Source organism: Theobroma umbraticum, unplaced genomic scaffold (genome assembly GCF_002168275.2).
Source record: "Theobroma umbraticum cultivar Fairchild unplaced genomic scaffold, ASM216827v3 scaffold_56.0, whole genome shotgun sequence".
NCBI classification, from domain to species: domain Eukaryota; kingdom Viridiplantae; phylum Streptophyta; class Magnoliopsida; order Malvales; family Malvaceae; genus Theobroma; species Theobroma umbraticum.
In genome coordinates, this window is record NW_018397256.1 from 12,816,217 (window position 1) to 12,829,031 (window position 12,815).

A 12,815-nucleotide genomic window follows, 5' to 3' on the forward strand; every position below is an offset into this window, starting at 1 on the left:
CCTTTATCATCTTTATTACTCATTAAATGAAACCATATTTTGTTTCACAATTTTGTCGACAATATGTTCATATTTACGTCCAAATACCCAAAAATATATATATAGAAATCAAATGAAACTAAGACCCTAAATAAAAAGAATCATGTGGAAAAACTCATAGTTGATCATCACCTCGTCATGCCAAGTTTGTGAAACGCGGTTTCTCCCATTATTAAATTAGAGAATAATATGAAGAAGAGAGAAGAGAGCCAAGTGTATGCTAACCATGGCTCTCTTGATGATAACATAATATATGATTAATCAATAATTAATTAATCATAAGCATAATAGTTATGAATTAGTACCACTATATATTATATGCATGTTCCATGAGACATGGTCAGTGCATGATATCTTTTATTGCAAATTGATTGCCAATATACTGATTTTTATATATTTAAGTTGGTAAGGGAATTAGGGTTAAGCAGAAATTAATCAATGATCATAATTAGAGATTAAATGATTATTTAAACTTAGTTGCTTGTCTTTTATCTAAAAGTCTCTACATCATCTTCATTATTTAGCTGTTAAGTACAATTAATAAATAAATATAATTAACCCACTTTCATTTTATGTCTTTAACTAATGAAAGTATAGGTTATAGGCTACTTGAAAAAGGAATTGTATCTCTCGAAATAAGTTAAAAGGGTTTATATTTGATGCACTGTGAATCTATATTTGTTATCGGTTTAAGATTTGTTAATTTTAGGTAAGAAGTCAACATTTTCAAAAGCAGATCATGCACCATCTGTAATCAAAGGCCAGAAGGAACCCACCCAAGAAGATGACAATCTTCTTTGGAAGACAGGTTGCAGAAATTTCTGATTTAGTTAATACTAATGACTTTATGATTGTTCATGAAGAAATAAAAAGTTGGTAACGTGGGACCAGGAAAATTAAAGACATATGCTAAATGATTATTTTACTGTAAGATCAACTAAATCCAGACAAGGGTGTGATTGGTTTGGTTTGGTTTTCCTTCTGGTAAGATCTACACAGTATCTCATTCAATCCCATAGAACACCAAGAAACGAAAATGGTGGTTTAAGGTCAACTTGTTTTCCGAAATCTGAGATAATGGCATCCCGGATAACTAGATTCATTCATACAACAATGTCCACAACATGGTGTTGCAATGGTGAAAGCTCAACACTAATGATTGAACAGAAGCTTCACGTCTGTCACTGTCTGATCCAAAGCAAAAGCTCAAGAGCAAACAAAGCTGCGTCATTGCTGTTTTGTCCTTTACAGTTGAGGTTGTAACGTGATGGTGCTAGGTTACCCAACTTCTAACTTTCTATAAACACTTTACAGTCGACAGTAAACACCCTCCCCAAAAAAGGGTTTCTGATGTATGCCACCATTTCTTAAGTAATGAAGTTAGTAATGACTTTGATCGTACCAAACTGTAACAAAAGCTTCCCTTTCGGTTGGTTAGTTACTTTTACAGTATTCTCCTCTGCCTTTACTTACTGCCTTGTCCTTGGCCTTTGGTTGTTTGTAACGGTTGTTTCTGCAAGTCTTAAAGGGCATTCCGACAATAATTTTGGGTTTGGAGAGTTTTGAAATTTAGAGTTGCAGAGGCAAGTTGCCCAAAACTGGACGAACAGCAAACCAGAAAAGCTTGTTTGTAACCTCTTTATTGCTTCGTTTATCTTTTCCTATCTTCAAAATAAACAATAATTCTAGGCGTCCTAAGAGTTTCATTTCATTTATTTATTCCCACGTGAAACAAATTGGGCTGAGGAGCCTCATGTCAGATTTGTTATGACAAGAGATACGACATGGAAACCAGGAATTCTCTCTAGGAGTAACATAATACAGTGAATTTAACGTTTGGAATTGCTGTTCAGGAAACTTACATGCAATGAAATTTAAGGGATGCTTCAGACTTCCATGTGAGACGATATGACTATATCAGCAACCTGAATTGACAGAAACATTAAATTTTATTGAAGATTAGGTTAACACAAGCTGGAAAATTCAGTATCCTGCAGAAATTTAATTTACTTGGTTGACTATTTCTATTTCTATCCAACCTCAATTTTTGGGGTGCTTGTATATATCTAATACACTATCTATATACCATGTTGCAGTCTCGTGGCATTTTCCATTGTGATTTCTCTATTGCCCTTGTTTGCAAAGGTGAATGGTACCTCTGAATTTATTTCCTCGCCCAAAAAGGACTTCTGTTTGGTATAAAATCACTTGGCATTCCCAAAGAGTCCAGTAAAAATGAGGACTATGATGGGCCAAGGCGGCAGAGGACAGACAATTCTCCGGACTCTGTCTGACTGCACGGTTATTTCTCCCACTCCTTAGAGTTCATGAGAATGTGCGAGAGGCGAAGCACAACTTCTGACATGTCTGGACGCTGGCTCCAGTTGTCATCCACACAATCCTTGGATAATAATGCCATCTTACCAAAAGTTAAAACAAGAAGAATTAGGTTAAAGCTCTAGTGGGGACCAAATCAATAACCAAAATCAAGCATAGTTCCATGGAAACCTGAAAGTTTAAAGCGGGAATTCTACCTCAACCCTTAACTGAAGTGCATTTATAATACAGCCAAGTCTGGGGCCACACCTACCTAGCAGCCAGATGGGGAGGCTGGGGGTCCCTGGCCAGCTCAAGACCAGCATAGGATCCAGAACTAGACCCAGTGCTGTGATTAACATACCACACCAACACAAACCATGTTTACGACTTTGAAACCTTAAAACATAGTGGCAAGTCGCTGTCATTATAAGCCAAAATTCATGCTACTTCCAAAGGAGGCAACATATTGCTATCCCCACTCCAATGAATGATTTAATAATAGAAATGCAATGTAAATTGTTATTTGACATCAACAGATGCTGATGCTGATCTCAAGGAAATACAATAAATTTGTGAGAATTAATTATTTTTACTAAACAACACATGATCTTCCTTGGCACAAGAAAACGAGCTCTATTCTAAACAAAAAGGGTAATAACTAACAAGGGGAAGACCTGTAACAATGCATCAATTTTGAAGAAATTGGAGAACAAAAAATGAAATGAATGTGGTATACCTGTAAAACAGAGTCCTTGTGGTAGTGGGTAAGGTTTGGATCGATGCATTTTGCCAGTTCAATCATGGGCTTTTGGATATCAGTTAATGCTGATAACATCTGGAACACAGTGCAATTCAAAATAAGATCAATAACACTTAAGTATATCTAGGGTCAGTATGATAAAACAAACATTCACTAGCTAACAATATGCTCAGCACCAGTATCCTTTTCAGTATTTCCCTGATATGGTAACTTTTCATCCTTCAGATATAAATCAAAACTGACATGTTTCAAGCAATTATCATGCTTGCAAAGTCAAGGAAAAAGTAGTCCATATGATGCAAACTCACATAATCTACCACCGTCCGATGCTCACTGTAGTGATTATTGCCAGGGCTTGCATCTCTGCTCAGAGCTGGTTGGCCGGTTAATAATTCCATAAGGACAACTCCGAAGGCATAGACGTCAATCTTTGTTGTCACACGTCCATCTCGCACATACCTTGTGATGAATGTTTACAAGTGCAAGAATGGGACAACATAGTTAGAACATAGAATAATGGTACAAGTACCATAGAAGACTGCTAATAGATCGGCTTATACTCAATGCTTAGGAAAAAAAAACAAAAAAGAGCTTATTGTAAATAATGCAAACAACCAACATACTCAGGGGCAAGATAACCAAATGTGCCAACAATTCTTGATGCCGTAGCACCAACTTCTGGAGAATTGTCCAATAGTTTTACCAGTCCAAAATCAGCAATCTGCTTGAAAGAAACCAAATCTTAATAAGCATGAAAAGCAGAAAACTAACAAATATTATGATCTACAAATTCCTTCTCAGCATAAAAACCTTGATAATGACTTCAAAATTTGAGAAGATTCACATGTGAGAAACTGTATGAAACATATTATAACTCACCTTTGCACAAAAATTGGAATCTAAAAGAATATTGCTCGTCTTCACATCTCGATGAACATAATATGGTTTTGTGTGCTTATGTATGTACTCAAGACCATTTGCAGCATCAAGAGCAATCTGAACACGCCTAATCCAAGCAAGTGGCTTATAACCTGTGGATTCTCCGGCCTTAGTATTTTTAAGATAGCTTTTTTTATGTGCATGTGCTTGTTGAAGACAGAGAGACGAAGTATAACAAAAGGTATTTTGAATTGGCAAATAGAAGTCAGATTCAAAATCCCTAAACTGTCCCTAGCAGGTGAAAACTAGTCCAATAAACCGCAGGGTATTGCCTAATAACCCATACCTGATGGTAGGAAGTCTGAAGGAGTCACAAATTTCTTCAAAGGCATATAGTACAGGGTCATAACTTATAGCAGGGAACAAAAAGTAAAAGATAAAGAAATGCCACCAGAACTAGAGGATTTTGCTTCATCTTAGATAAGAAAATAACTAGTTTCTTCGTCCCTTGCTTGAGACTATGATTGCATGTTTCAGAATCCATACTTACAAAATTAACATAGGTTAAGTTTTGCTAATTGAAAAAAAATTGCTCAGATAATCACTGACTTGTCAGTAAATCCATACCTCTAAGGGTGGACCCATGCAGATGATCACTTAACGCACCGTTTTGGGCAAATTCATAAACAAGAAACAAAGAGTCTCCACCAGCAGCATAACCAATAAGCTCAATCTAATTGAAGTTCACACAAGAAAGGAAATAGGATTTTAGAAATAAAAGGAACAAAAGAATGCAACTAGCACATTGTTGAAACAACTCATACCAAGTTTGAATGATGAACTTTACAAAGAATATTAATCTCCGATAAAAACTCTTTTGACTTTGTGTTTTTCATCTGCTTGATGGCCACATCCTACATGCATAGAGGATGAAAAGAGATTATCCCTTAATGCACACTTCCACAGATTTTTCAAATTAAATTCTATATAAATTTGAAGGACTATTTTTATGCAATGAAGATGTACAGAACACACATGGAGATTCCTTTAGCTTACAGTTCCTTTTAATTTTCCAAGGTAAACAGATCCATAAGAACCTTGGCCAATCTTTAAAGACATACTAAAGTTAGAAGTTGCATCACAAACTTCATAATAAGGAAACACAACAGCTTTATCAGAATTGAATGAGGAAACAGTGCTTTCTCCAGATTCTGCAAAGAAATCATTCAAGAGCCAATTTAGAGGTAAGAATGCAGATACTCTCCAGCAGTTGAAACTGCAGCGATCAACTCCTGTTTACTTTAAAGAAAAGAGAAAACGAAAACGAGATATCTTAAATTTCAAGGAAACCCCTTACTTGAGAGAAAAGCGCACAAATCAAAATAAGAATGCAAGTGATCCATCTTTCTTGAATAGGGCATTGGTAGCTGAGTATCCTTCTTCTTATATCCCTTACAAGAAACAAGTATGACTGTCAATAGAATAACAGCAAAAGCAGCTGAAATGGCTCCAACCACCACATGAGTTCTAGATTTTGATGCCTTTTTGGTACTTGAATCTGCAAGGAAGAAAAAAAGAACTTCTGATAACCAGGCCCAAAATGAAAAATGCACAAGAACAATGAACAACGGAAGTGGAAAGACACTAAAGGAGAGGAATTATTCCCCAACTCAAAAGAGGCATTACAACAATACAAGAGCACCATTCCAAGATGTTAATCACTATATTCACTTCCACCAAAAATAAAATATTTGGAAATTTCAAGCATTATGTAAGTTTAGATGTCTATACACACACATAAACATTTATTAACAATCATAAAGGAAATGAGGAAAAAAAATGAAAAGGTGAATTTCTCACTGACCTTTGTTGTCATAGACGATAAGGTTTTGAAGGCCCTCTATTAGTTAATGCCCATGCAGAATAAAAGAAAGATGATTAGATGCTAAACAATTTTTAAATATTAAAGGGAACTTCAAAAACTGAAATCTTTATAAGGAGTCATAAAACTAGTTTCTATATTCTACCACACCTCCTGCTTGGCAATCATCAAAAAGTAAGGTAAACTATATGGCCATATGATGACCTGAATAAGTTTTAAACTTAAAATAACTTTCATGAGGATACCATGAGACTCCTTTAACAATACAGTAATGATATAAGGCATGCATCTACTAAGATGCTTTATGTGCCTTCGATCAGCAAAGCTCATGCCTTGATATATAATCCTGAAAAGTATTTACAACTACAATGAAAATAAAAACAATCAACCCAATTGAAAATTAATAGTGCAATCCTGCAAGTAAGGAACCAAAAAGTTTATCTTAGTCTGAATCGGTCATCAAATATTCGAAGTGAAAGTCATTTCCTTGCCTGGTTCAGGAATAAAGATCACATCTCCCTCATGAATAAGCTTTGGATTCTCAAGCCTATTCAACCAGGCAGTTTTATTTAGATCTGCATCAAATCGTGAACAGATTGTATACAGTGTATCTCCCTTAGTGACCTTGTATGTGACAGTATCTGCACCTTCAGAACAACCACATAAAATGTCCAAAGTCACAGTTTGTGATGGAACCAGTGCCTTTTCAGGCTTTGCCACAACAAATGACCCAAATTTTGATGAAATGCCATCCCATGTATCCTCAGGTTGGACTTCATACTCCAGATGCCAAGTAAACTCATCATGGCCAGCTAAGCAGCTACAATTTATTGCAATCAAGAAACCATCAATGGTTCTATTAACTGCATTTGAATTTACATGGAATAAAGCAGACATTTCTTCCAGGCTTATTGTGGTTCTTGGAACATAATATAGTGAAGCAGGACAAGATTCAGTTAATGACACATTGCAAGAGATAGGAGTCACATGAAGACTATGGCTAGTGCATGAAAGCCAAGCCAATATGATAACACCCACCAACTTCTCTAAATTCCCCAAATCCTCAAAGCGCATTTTCCAAAGTAAAGTAAAAGCTACTCTTGGATAATCGTAATAAAGCACACACTCGACTACAGAGCAGCAAATGCCAAACAAATGAAGCACAAGTTTTTCTCTAGTAATAAGTTCTGGTTTCTCATATATATATAGAGAGAACCAAAAAAGCTGACTAAAATGAAAGAAAAGAAAACTTGACTCCAACAGTGATTATCAGTAACTTCAAGAAAAACCAAACCCAAGTGAACTGAATATTTGTCTTATATAGGACCTAAAGAATGACAATTTCAAAAATCAAGTCTGTTGCTTCGTCCTTTCCCCTACATTGCTCAAGCAACCAAGCACAACTCAGTAGCTCAGCAAAAGAAGCATCTTTCTGCCAGGAAAAATCATACAAAAGTTATAAATTCTCAATGCAAATACCATCCAATTAAAAACTAGATAAATTTGCAAAGATGCAAAGCATCAAACTTTAGAAAGGTTTTGCAAACTGAAAACGGAACAATAGTATAAGAGAGAAGGGAGTGTAAACTGGTGGGGTGATCGCGGAGTCATTCAACTTGAATGTTTATGGGTAAGAAGACGACACAACAGAACAAACAAGAGACTTTCACTTCCTGGGATTTTGTTTGGATTCTTAAAAGACGCGGTTTTGACCATTGTTCTGCCATTTGGAGGTTATGCTTGGAAGTTCAAAGGGTATCAGCTGCAAGATGTAACGTTGTTACGCTACGCACCGATGCCGGCTTTGTTTCTTTGTAGTTTGGCGCAGAGAAACCAGGGGAAAGGCTGTCCTTTTAGATTTTGATTGAGCTAGTAGCTTTGCTCGTTCTTAACGACCACATGATAGCCAGCGTTTGTAGTCCAACGGTTAGGATAATTGCCTTCCAAGCAATAGACCCGGGTTCGACTCCCGGCAAACGCATAAACGTACCTTTTCTTCCGTATTGAAGGCCGAATGGTGAGAAGGATATATACACTTGAATCAACGTAAGTAAGGAGAAAAAGTAATGTTGGCACCGATTATTTCCCCTTTTTTCTATACTTTCGATTTCACTCTGGAAATTTTTGGGTACAAAAAAATGAATAGTTCTATAGAAACTTGTGCATGTATGATCAGTGATCGAATTGGAGAACTATCTCATTTGTCTGATAAGATTCTGGTGATGACTCGACTGAAAGCAACTCCAGCCCACTCTTGGACCCAATACCAGTTGTGGTGGTGGAAGCAGATGAAGAAACTGATACATAAACTGCGCTGGGGCGTGATTCTGGCAAGTCCATCAATGGTTCATCAGAGTTCAAGAAAATTTGGACAACTTTTCTAATCTTAGGACGTTGTGTAGAATCAGGGTGCAGGCAGGCAAGACCAACTGTTAATGTTCTTTTCACCTGTTCTTCATCAAATTGTCCTTCCAGACGTCGGTCCACACACTCTAGCAGTTCATTTTGTCCATATGAATTCCACACGTAATCCACTAAGCTGTTTTCTTCCATGATACCCTTTGATCTTCTTCCGCAAACGACTTCGATTACTACCATGCCGAAGCTGTAAACATCAGATTCTGGTGTTGACTTTCCGGTGAAGCCTACTTCTGGGGCCAAATATCCTGGGGTTCCTGCTAACATGGTCGTCACTGAGGCATCGTTCTGGAGCAATCTTGCTAGCCCAAAATCACCTAGATGAGCATTAAAATCCTCGTCCAACATAACATTGTTGGGTTTGACATCTCGGTGGACTACAGGGTTACCACTGTCTTCATGGAGATAAAGTAATGCTGATGCCAACCCTGTTAAAATCTTGAATCTAGTCTCCCAATCGAGCGAGCGCTTGCCAATGTAGCGGTCAAGGCTACCATTGGGCATATATTCGTAGACTAAGAGGAGATGTTCACCTTCGTGGCACCACCCTTGAAGTTGCACTATGTTTTTGTGCCTTAGGCGCCCAATGGTACAGATTTCTGCAAAGTACTCCTTTTCTCCTGTTTGAGTAAAGCAAGGAAAGCTGTTTAAGCATGTTAAGAGGAGATGAAAACTTTGCAATGATTAGTTTGTAAAATGCATCCTGAATTTGGAATATATTTGACCACCAATGAAAGAAGAAAAGAAACTAGGAAAACTAAAAGGCGAATGGGTTGAAACTAGTTGAATATTTTATGATTCTGAATTATCCTTGCCAAGCAATGCATTGAAAGTAAGAGCAGACCTTGTTTCGAGGTTGCTGAAATCTTTTTGACAGCTACAGTTGTAGGGGGATTCTGTAAGGTGCCTTTGTAAACACTTCCAAACCCACCAGTACCCAACAGATTCTCCTTGCTGAAGTTATGAGTAGCCTTGGCAAGCAGCTTGCGGGTAAACATTTTAGGTACGTTTGCTGCAGTCCTTGATCGAATTTCTATATCTACTTTCTTCTTGACTGTCTCCTTTTTCGTCCTTAGAACCTTTTGAAATGATGGAAGAAAGCATATTGCCACAATCACCAATCCCATGATGATAGGAATAACAATCAGCAAAACATTTTTAATCTTTTCGTCTTTGGAGACATGACTGTTGAGATATGGCAATGGAATTGTTGTGAAAGTCCAATCAAGGACCTGATGGCTCTCTGGGACTTTGCCAGTTGCGGCTGTGAAGCCGATGAAGACAGAGCTTGGAACCACGTCTGCCATCTCAATAGATTGGTTAAGTACGCTCACTAGCTTGTCCCCAGAGTATGCTATAGATACTTCGAGCCTCTTTTTCCATCCGTGGTAATCGATTTTGACCTTAATTTCTCTTCCACTTTTAAGGTCAATGCCAGTACTGTTAAGACTTTTAGCTGCAACTGGTGTAATTATGCTTATTGTATCAATGCCAATATGGTTTTCATCTGGATCCCATTCATTCTTGTAAGTATCCAGCTCCACAGCTAACTGCCGCACTATGCCACCTGCATTTTTGGCACCATGGGAGAAAAATTCATGAGATGTTCTGATCGAAAATTACAGCAAAACATACAAAGGAAAGATTTGTTAACTTTTTAGAAGAGTTTTTGCCTACCTTGAGTTGATGGATCCATGATGCCAAGATATGATCCGACGCTAGAAGGTGGAGAACTACTGTTATCTTGTGCAATAACGAAAGCCATTCCATCTCCAGAGACATTATAATTTGGGAAGGGAGAAATCCTGACGGTGAAGGTGGTAGAGATGGAGGCTGGCCAGGCGAGCACAGGATGGTGGAATAGAACCCGACCAACTTGCTCTAGTACAGAACCTGAGACAGATGAATTGCTCTTCGGCTCTGGTGTCAGGCTTAGGTATCCATTGCCTCCAGTCACCGAGCCCATGCAGATTAGGCTGCCATTGGTGCAACTGCTAGGATCGAAGGAGGGGAAAGAGAAAGTAAGAGGCTCAATGACAGAGGTTAAAGAAGATTGGTCTAGGAAGGTGTGGAGGAATAGCAGCATGAACATGGTTGCAAACGAGAATACAATATGAAACAAATGGCTATATTCCATTCCAATGAACATATATAGAAGGCAGAAAAGTTGACCAGGAATTGACTTTTATGTTGTTCCTAACGTTTTTGTTTTTTCATTCAGGTAAGGGAAATTATCAAAGAAGTTATTTACAATCAGGCAATCAAAATTCGTTCTTCTGTACGCACATGGAAACTGGGTCCAGCTTTGACTCATGAACAAGAAATGCAAGTGCTTGTCCTTTTAGCTTAGTTCTACTCGTAAAACTACAAATCAACAAAAGGCCATTCAAACAAGAACCAGCCACCAAAGACTTCCTTTCTATCAGAAAAAAGTATCCAGGTGAAAAAAATGAAACAAAGACAGACGGAAATACTGTGATAGTTAAAAATGTAGTCAAGGGAATTGAAACTAAAACCAAGACTAAAAAATGAATGGCATTCAATGGAGGCAAATATTGCAGGATATAATCAAAGTGTCAATGGGTCGAGAGACGTATGGTAAGGACAAAATATAGCAGGAAGATCTGTACTTTGATTGATACTGCAACAGCTCTAAGAGTAGGAATCAAATCAACATGTATTTTTCAGGATAAAACAACATTGATTAAAATACACTAGTTTGAAGTCACATAAAGTAATACATATTTGGTCTGATATTTATGGATTGGTGCATAGATGGAAGCTGTGACTATCACTGAGGTTGTAATTTTTCCTAAGCAAATGGTTACATACATGACAGAGCTATAAATTCTGACATCAGGCTTTCTTCGGATGATCTACTCCCTACGTTCATACTTCCGGGCCCATATGTGTTTACCATTGATGCGGAACTTAGCTATGCGTCTGCCATTCAAAATTTGATCAACGTTTGTGACAGAATGTAGAACCATTCTAGCAAACAAAGGTTGTTCATTACAGGGGACATTTTCCTGCATATGTACACTATCGACACAGTCACCACATATTTTTGTGAAGAGTTCCCTTACTTCATCTTCTGACACAGGGAAACCCCGTGAGAAGGTCAGAAACAAGGTCCTGTCATCCTCCGAAACATTGTTAGATGGGTGCCATCCCCATAAACCTCCGACAAGAAAGCCATGGTCCATGGCTCTTGGCACTATGGTGACCCTGCCAAATAATGAGTGAGGAAAACCAGGGATGACAAGAGGCTGATTAGAGATCACCTGTGACGTGCTCCCCATCACACGTTGCAAGATGTCAGTAAAAATTCGAGAACAAACAGTGTTTAGAAAGTTTTTTATCCCACTGATGGTACTAAATTTGTTTTGATGGAACATTTGAAATGAAATATCTTTCTCCATAATTCTTGCAGTAAGAGGAAAAACACCATTAGGTGGAATGGTAGGATTGCTGGATCCTAGACAATTCAAACATGAAACTGCTTCACAGGCTAGTGCTTCCAGCAGAGGATCCGACAGGTTCACCATTTTCGCTATTATGTTGGGATAGCCCTTCTCTTCTAGCCATAGCCATAGGGCCATCACTGATAGAGATTCAGCTGGATCCCTCATAAGAGTTATTACCAGCCGAGAGAATATCTCCCGATCGATGGCATGATAAGTGTGGAGCTCCTCCAGAGTGATTGAGGCCATAAAGACATATGATTCCGTGTGCTGTGTGTGGAAAAAGAATGGAGATCACAGAGAAAACTTGAAAAGATTTGGACATAATACCACATTATATAGTGAAAGAATTTCTGAAATATGGCAAGTTGGGTCACACTGGTTTTACTAGCAATTGGTCCAAATGTAAGAGAGTCTTCTGCTAGTTTAGAAGATGCATCTGACCTGGACATCAATAACAATTCAGTGCTTCATTAGGAAAACTTGTTTTTCCTGTGATTGGCATATCTGCTCTACTTCAATTTCCTTGAAGTGGCTCGAGAACTAGGATGCCTTCTACTTGTGGCCTCTGCCGTTAAAATTTGGCAGTAAAACCAATGGCAAGTGGCAGCATGCATTGTTGGCACTATTACAGACTTCCCTTGTATTTTGTTCTCCACAGCATGTTCTTTGAATGTCATAAATGCTCAAAGCTGGACATATGAACCTGACATTAAATAAGAATTAATGACCTTGAGCCTCATTCTTTACAACAACATGCCCTGCATAGCCTTTCAGTGCAATAAGCATGCTCATCTTAAAACTTGTTAGACATTTATGTGGCTTAGCCAGAAAATAGTGATGAACATAGAATCCGGATTTTAATCCAAGCAATCAACAAGATTCTTATTCAGTACTCAGGCTTCTTTCAGAAGTAGCAATATGCAAGACAGAACAGAAGAGTACTTTTAACTCAAAAAATATATGAAAGGGCATTCTAATTACTTATTCATTTCAATTTCTTTGTTTTCCTTATAAATAAGACCAGGGGTTTCACGACAAGAGCAAAAAAAAA

At 37.8% G+C, this 12,815-nt stretch overlaps 3 protein-coding genes and 1 non-coding gene across 4 annotated transcripts; 1 reads left to right on the plus strand and 3 right to left on the minus strand.

Annotated features, from left to right (window-relative positions):
- Positions 1–1,969: 1,969 nt before the first annotated feature.
- Positions 1,970–7,664, minus strand: LOC110411684 (lysM domain receptor-like kinase 3). Its single transcript, XM_021421946.2, has 11 exons — positions 6,371–7,664; positions 5,862–5,897; positions 5,355–5,555; positions 5,054–5,208; positions 4,822–4,911; positions 4,625–4,730; positions 3,998–4,149; positions 3,742–3,839; positions 3,427–3,577; positions 3,095–3,193; positions 1,970–2,458 (listed from the first exon to the last, which is right to left on the minus strand). The coding sequence occupies exons 1-11, from the start codon at positions 6,951–6,953 to the stop codon at positions 2,342–2,344; spliced, it is 1,788 nt and encodes a 595-aa protein (XP_021277621.1). The 5' UTR covers positions 6,954–7,664; the 3' UTR covers positions 1,970–2,341.
- Positions 7,665–7,788: 124 nt separating this feature from the next.
- Positions 7,789–7,860, plus strand: TRNAG-UCC (transfer RNA glycine (anticodon UCC)). The gene has a single exon. It is a non-coding gene; the product is annotated as a tRNA-Gly (tRNA).
- A 157-nt stretch (positions 7,861–8,017) lies between these two features.
- LOC110411683 (L-type lectin-domain containing receptor kinase IX.1-like) lies at positions 8,018–10,389 on the minus strand. The gene is made up of 3 exons (XM_021421945.1): positions 9,975–10,389; positions 9,142–9,864; positions 8,018–8,917 (listed from the first exon to the last, which is right to left on the minus strand). The coding sequence occupies exons 1-3, from the start codon at positions 10,387–10,389 to the stop codon at positions 8,052–8,054; spliced, it is 2,004 nt and encodes a 667-aa protein (XP_021277620.1). The 3' UTR covers positions 8,018–8,051.
- LOC110411686 (uncharacterized) lies at positions 10,249–12,025 on the minus strand. Its single transcript, XM_021421947.2, has 2 exons — positions 11,130–12,025; positions 10,249–10,288 (listed from the first exon to the last, which is right to left on the minus strand). The coding sequence occupies exon 1, from the start codon at positions 12,008–12,010 to the stop codon at positions 11,174–11,176; it is 837 nt and encodes a 278-aa protein (XP_021277622.1). The 5' UTR covers positions 12,011–12,025; the 3' UTR covers positions 10,249–10,288; positions 11,130–11,173.
- Positions 12,026–12,815: the final 790 nt, after the last annotated feature.

What these genes read in the sequence shown, in the direction of transcription:
- LOC110411684 (XM_021421946.2), bottom strand. Translation starts at nt 6,953, where the DNA reads ATGCGCTTTGAGGATTTGGGGAATTTAGAGAAGTTGGTGGGTGTTATC. An exon ending in GATCTTTATTCCTGAACCAG is followed by an intron (nt 5,898 to 6,370) that starts GCAAGGAAATGA and finishes ATTAACTAATAG; the next exon opens with AGGGCCTTCAAAACCTTATC. An exon ending in TTTGGTTATCTTGCCCCTGA is followed by an intron (nt 3,578 to 3,741) that starts GTATGTTGGTTG and finishes ATTCATCACAAG; the next exon opens with GTATGTGCGAGATGGACGTG.
- LOC110411683 (XM_021421945.1), bottom strand. Translation starts at nt 10,389, where the DNA reads ATGTTCATGCTGCTATTCCTCCACACCTTCCTAGACCAATCTTCTTTA. An exon ending in CATGGATCCATCAACTCAAG is followed by an intron (nt 9,865 to 9,974) that starts GTAGGCAAAAAC and finishes CCAAAAATGCAG; the next exon opens with GTGGCATAGTGCGGCAGTTA. An exon ending in TTCAGCAACCTCGAAACAAG is followed by an intron (nt 8,918 to 9,141) that starts GTCTGCTCTTAC and finishes TTACTCAAACAG; the next exon opens with GAGAAAAGGAGTACTTTGCA.
- LOC110411686 (XM_021421947.2), bottom strand. Translation starts at nt 12,010, where the DNA reads ATGGCCTCAATCACTCTGGAGGAGCTCCACACTTATCATGCCATCGAT.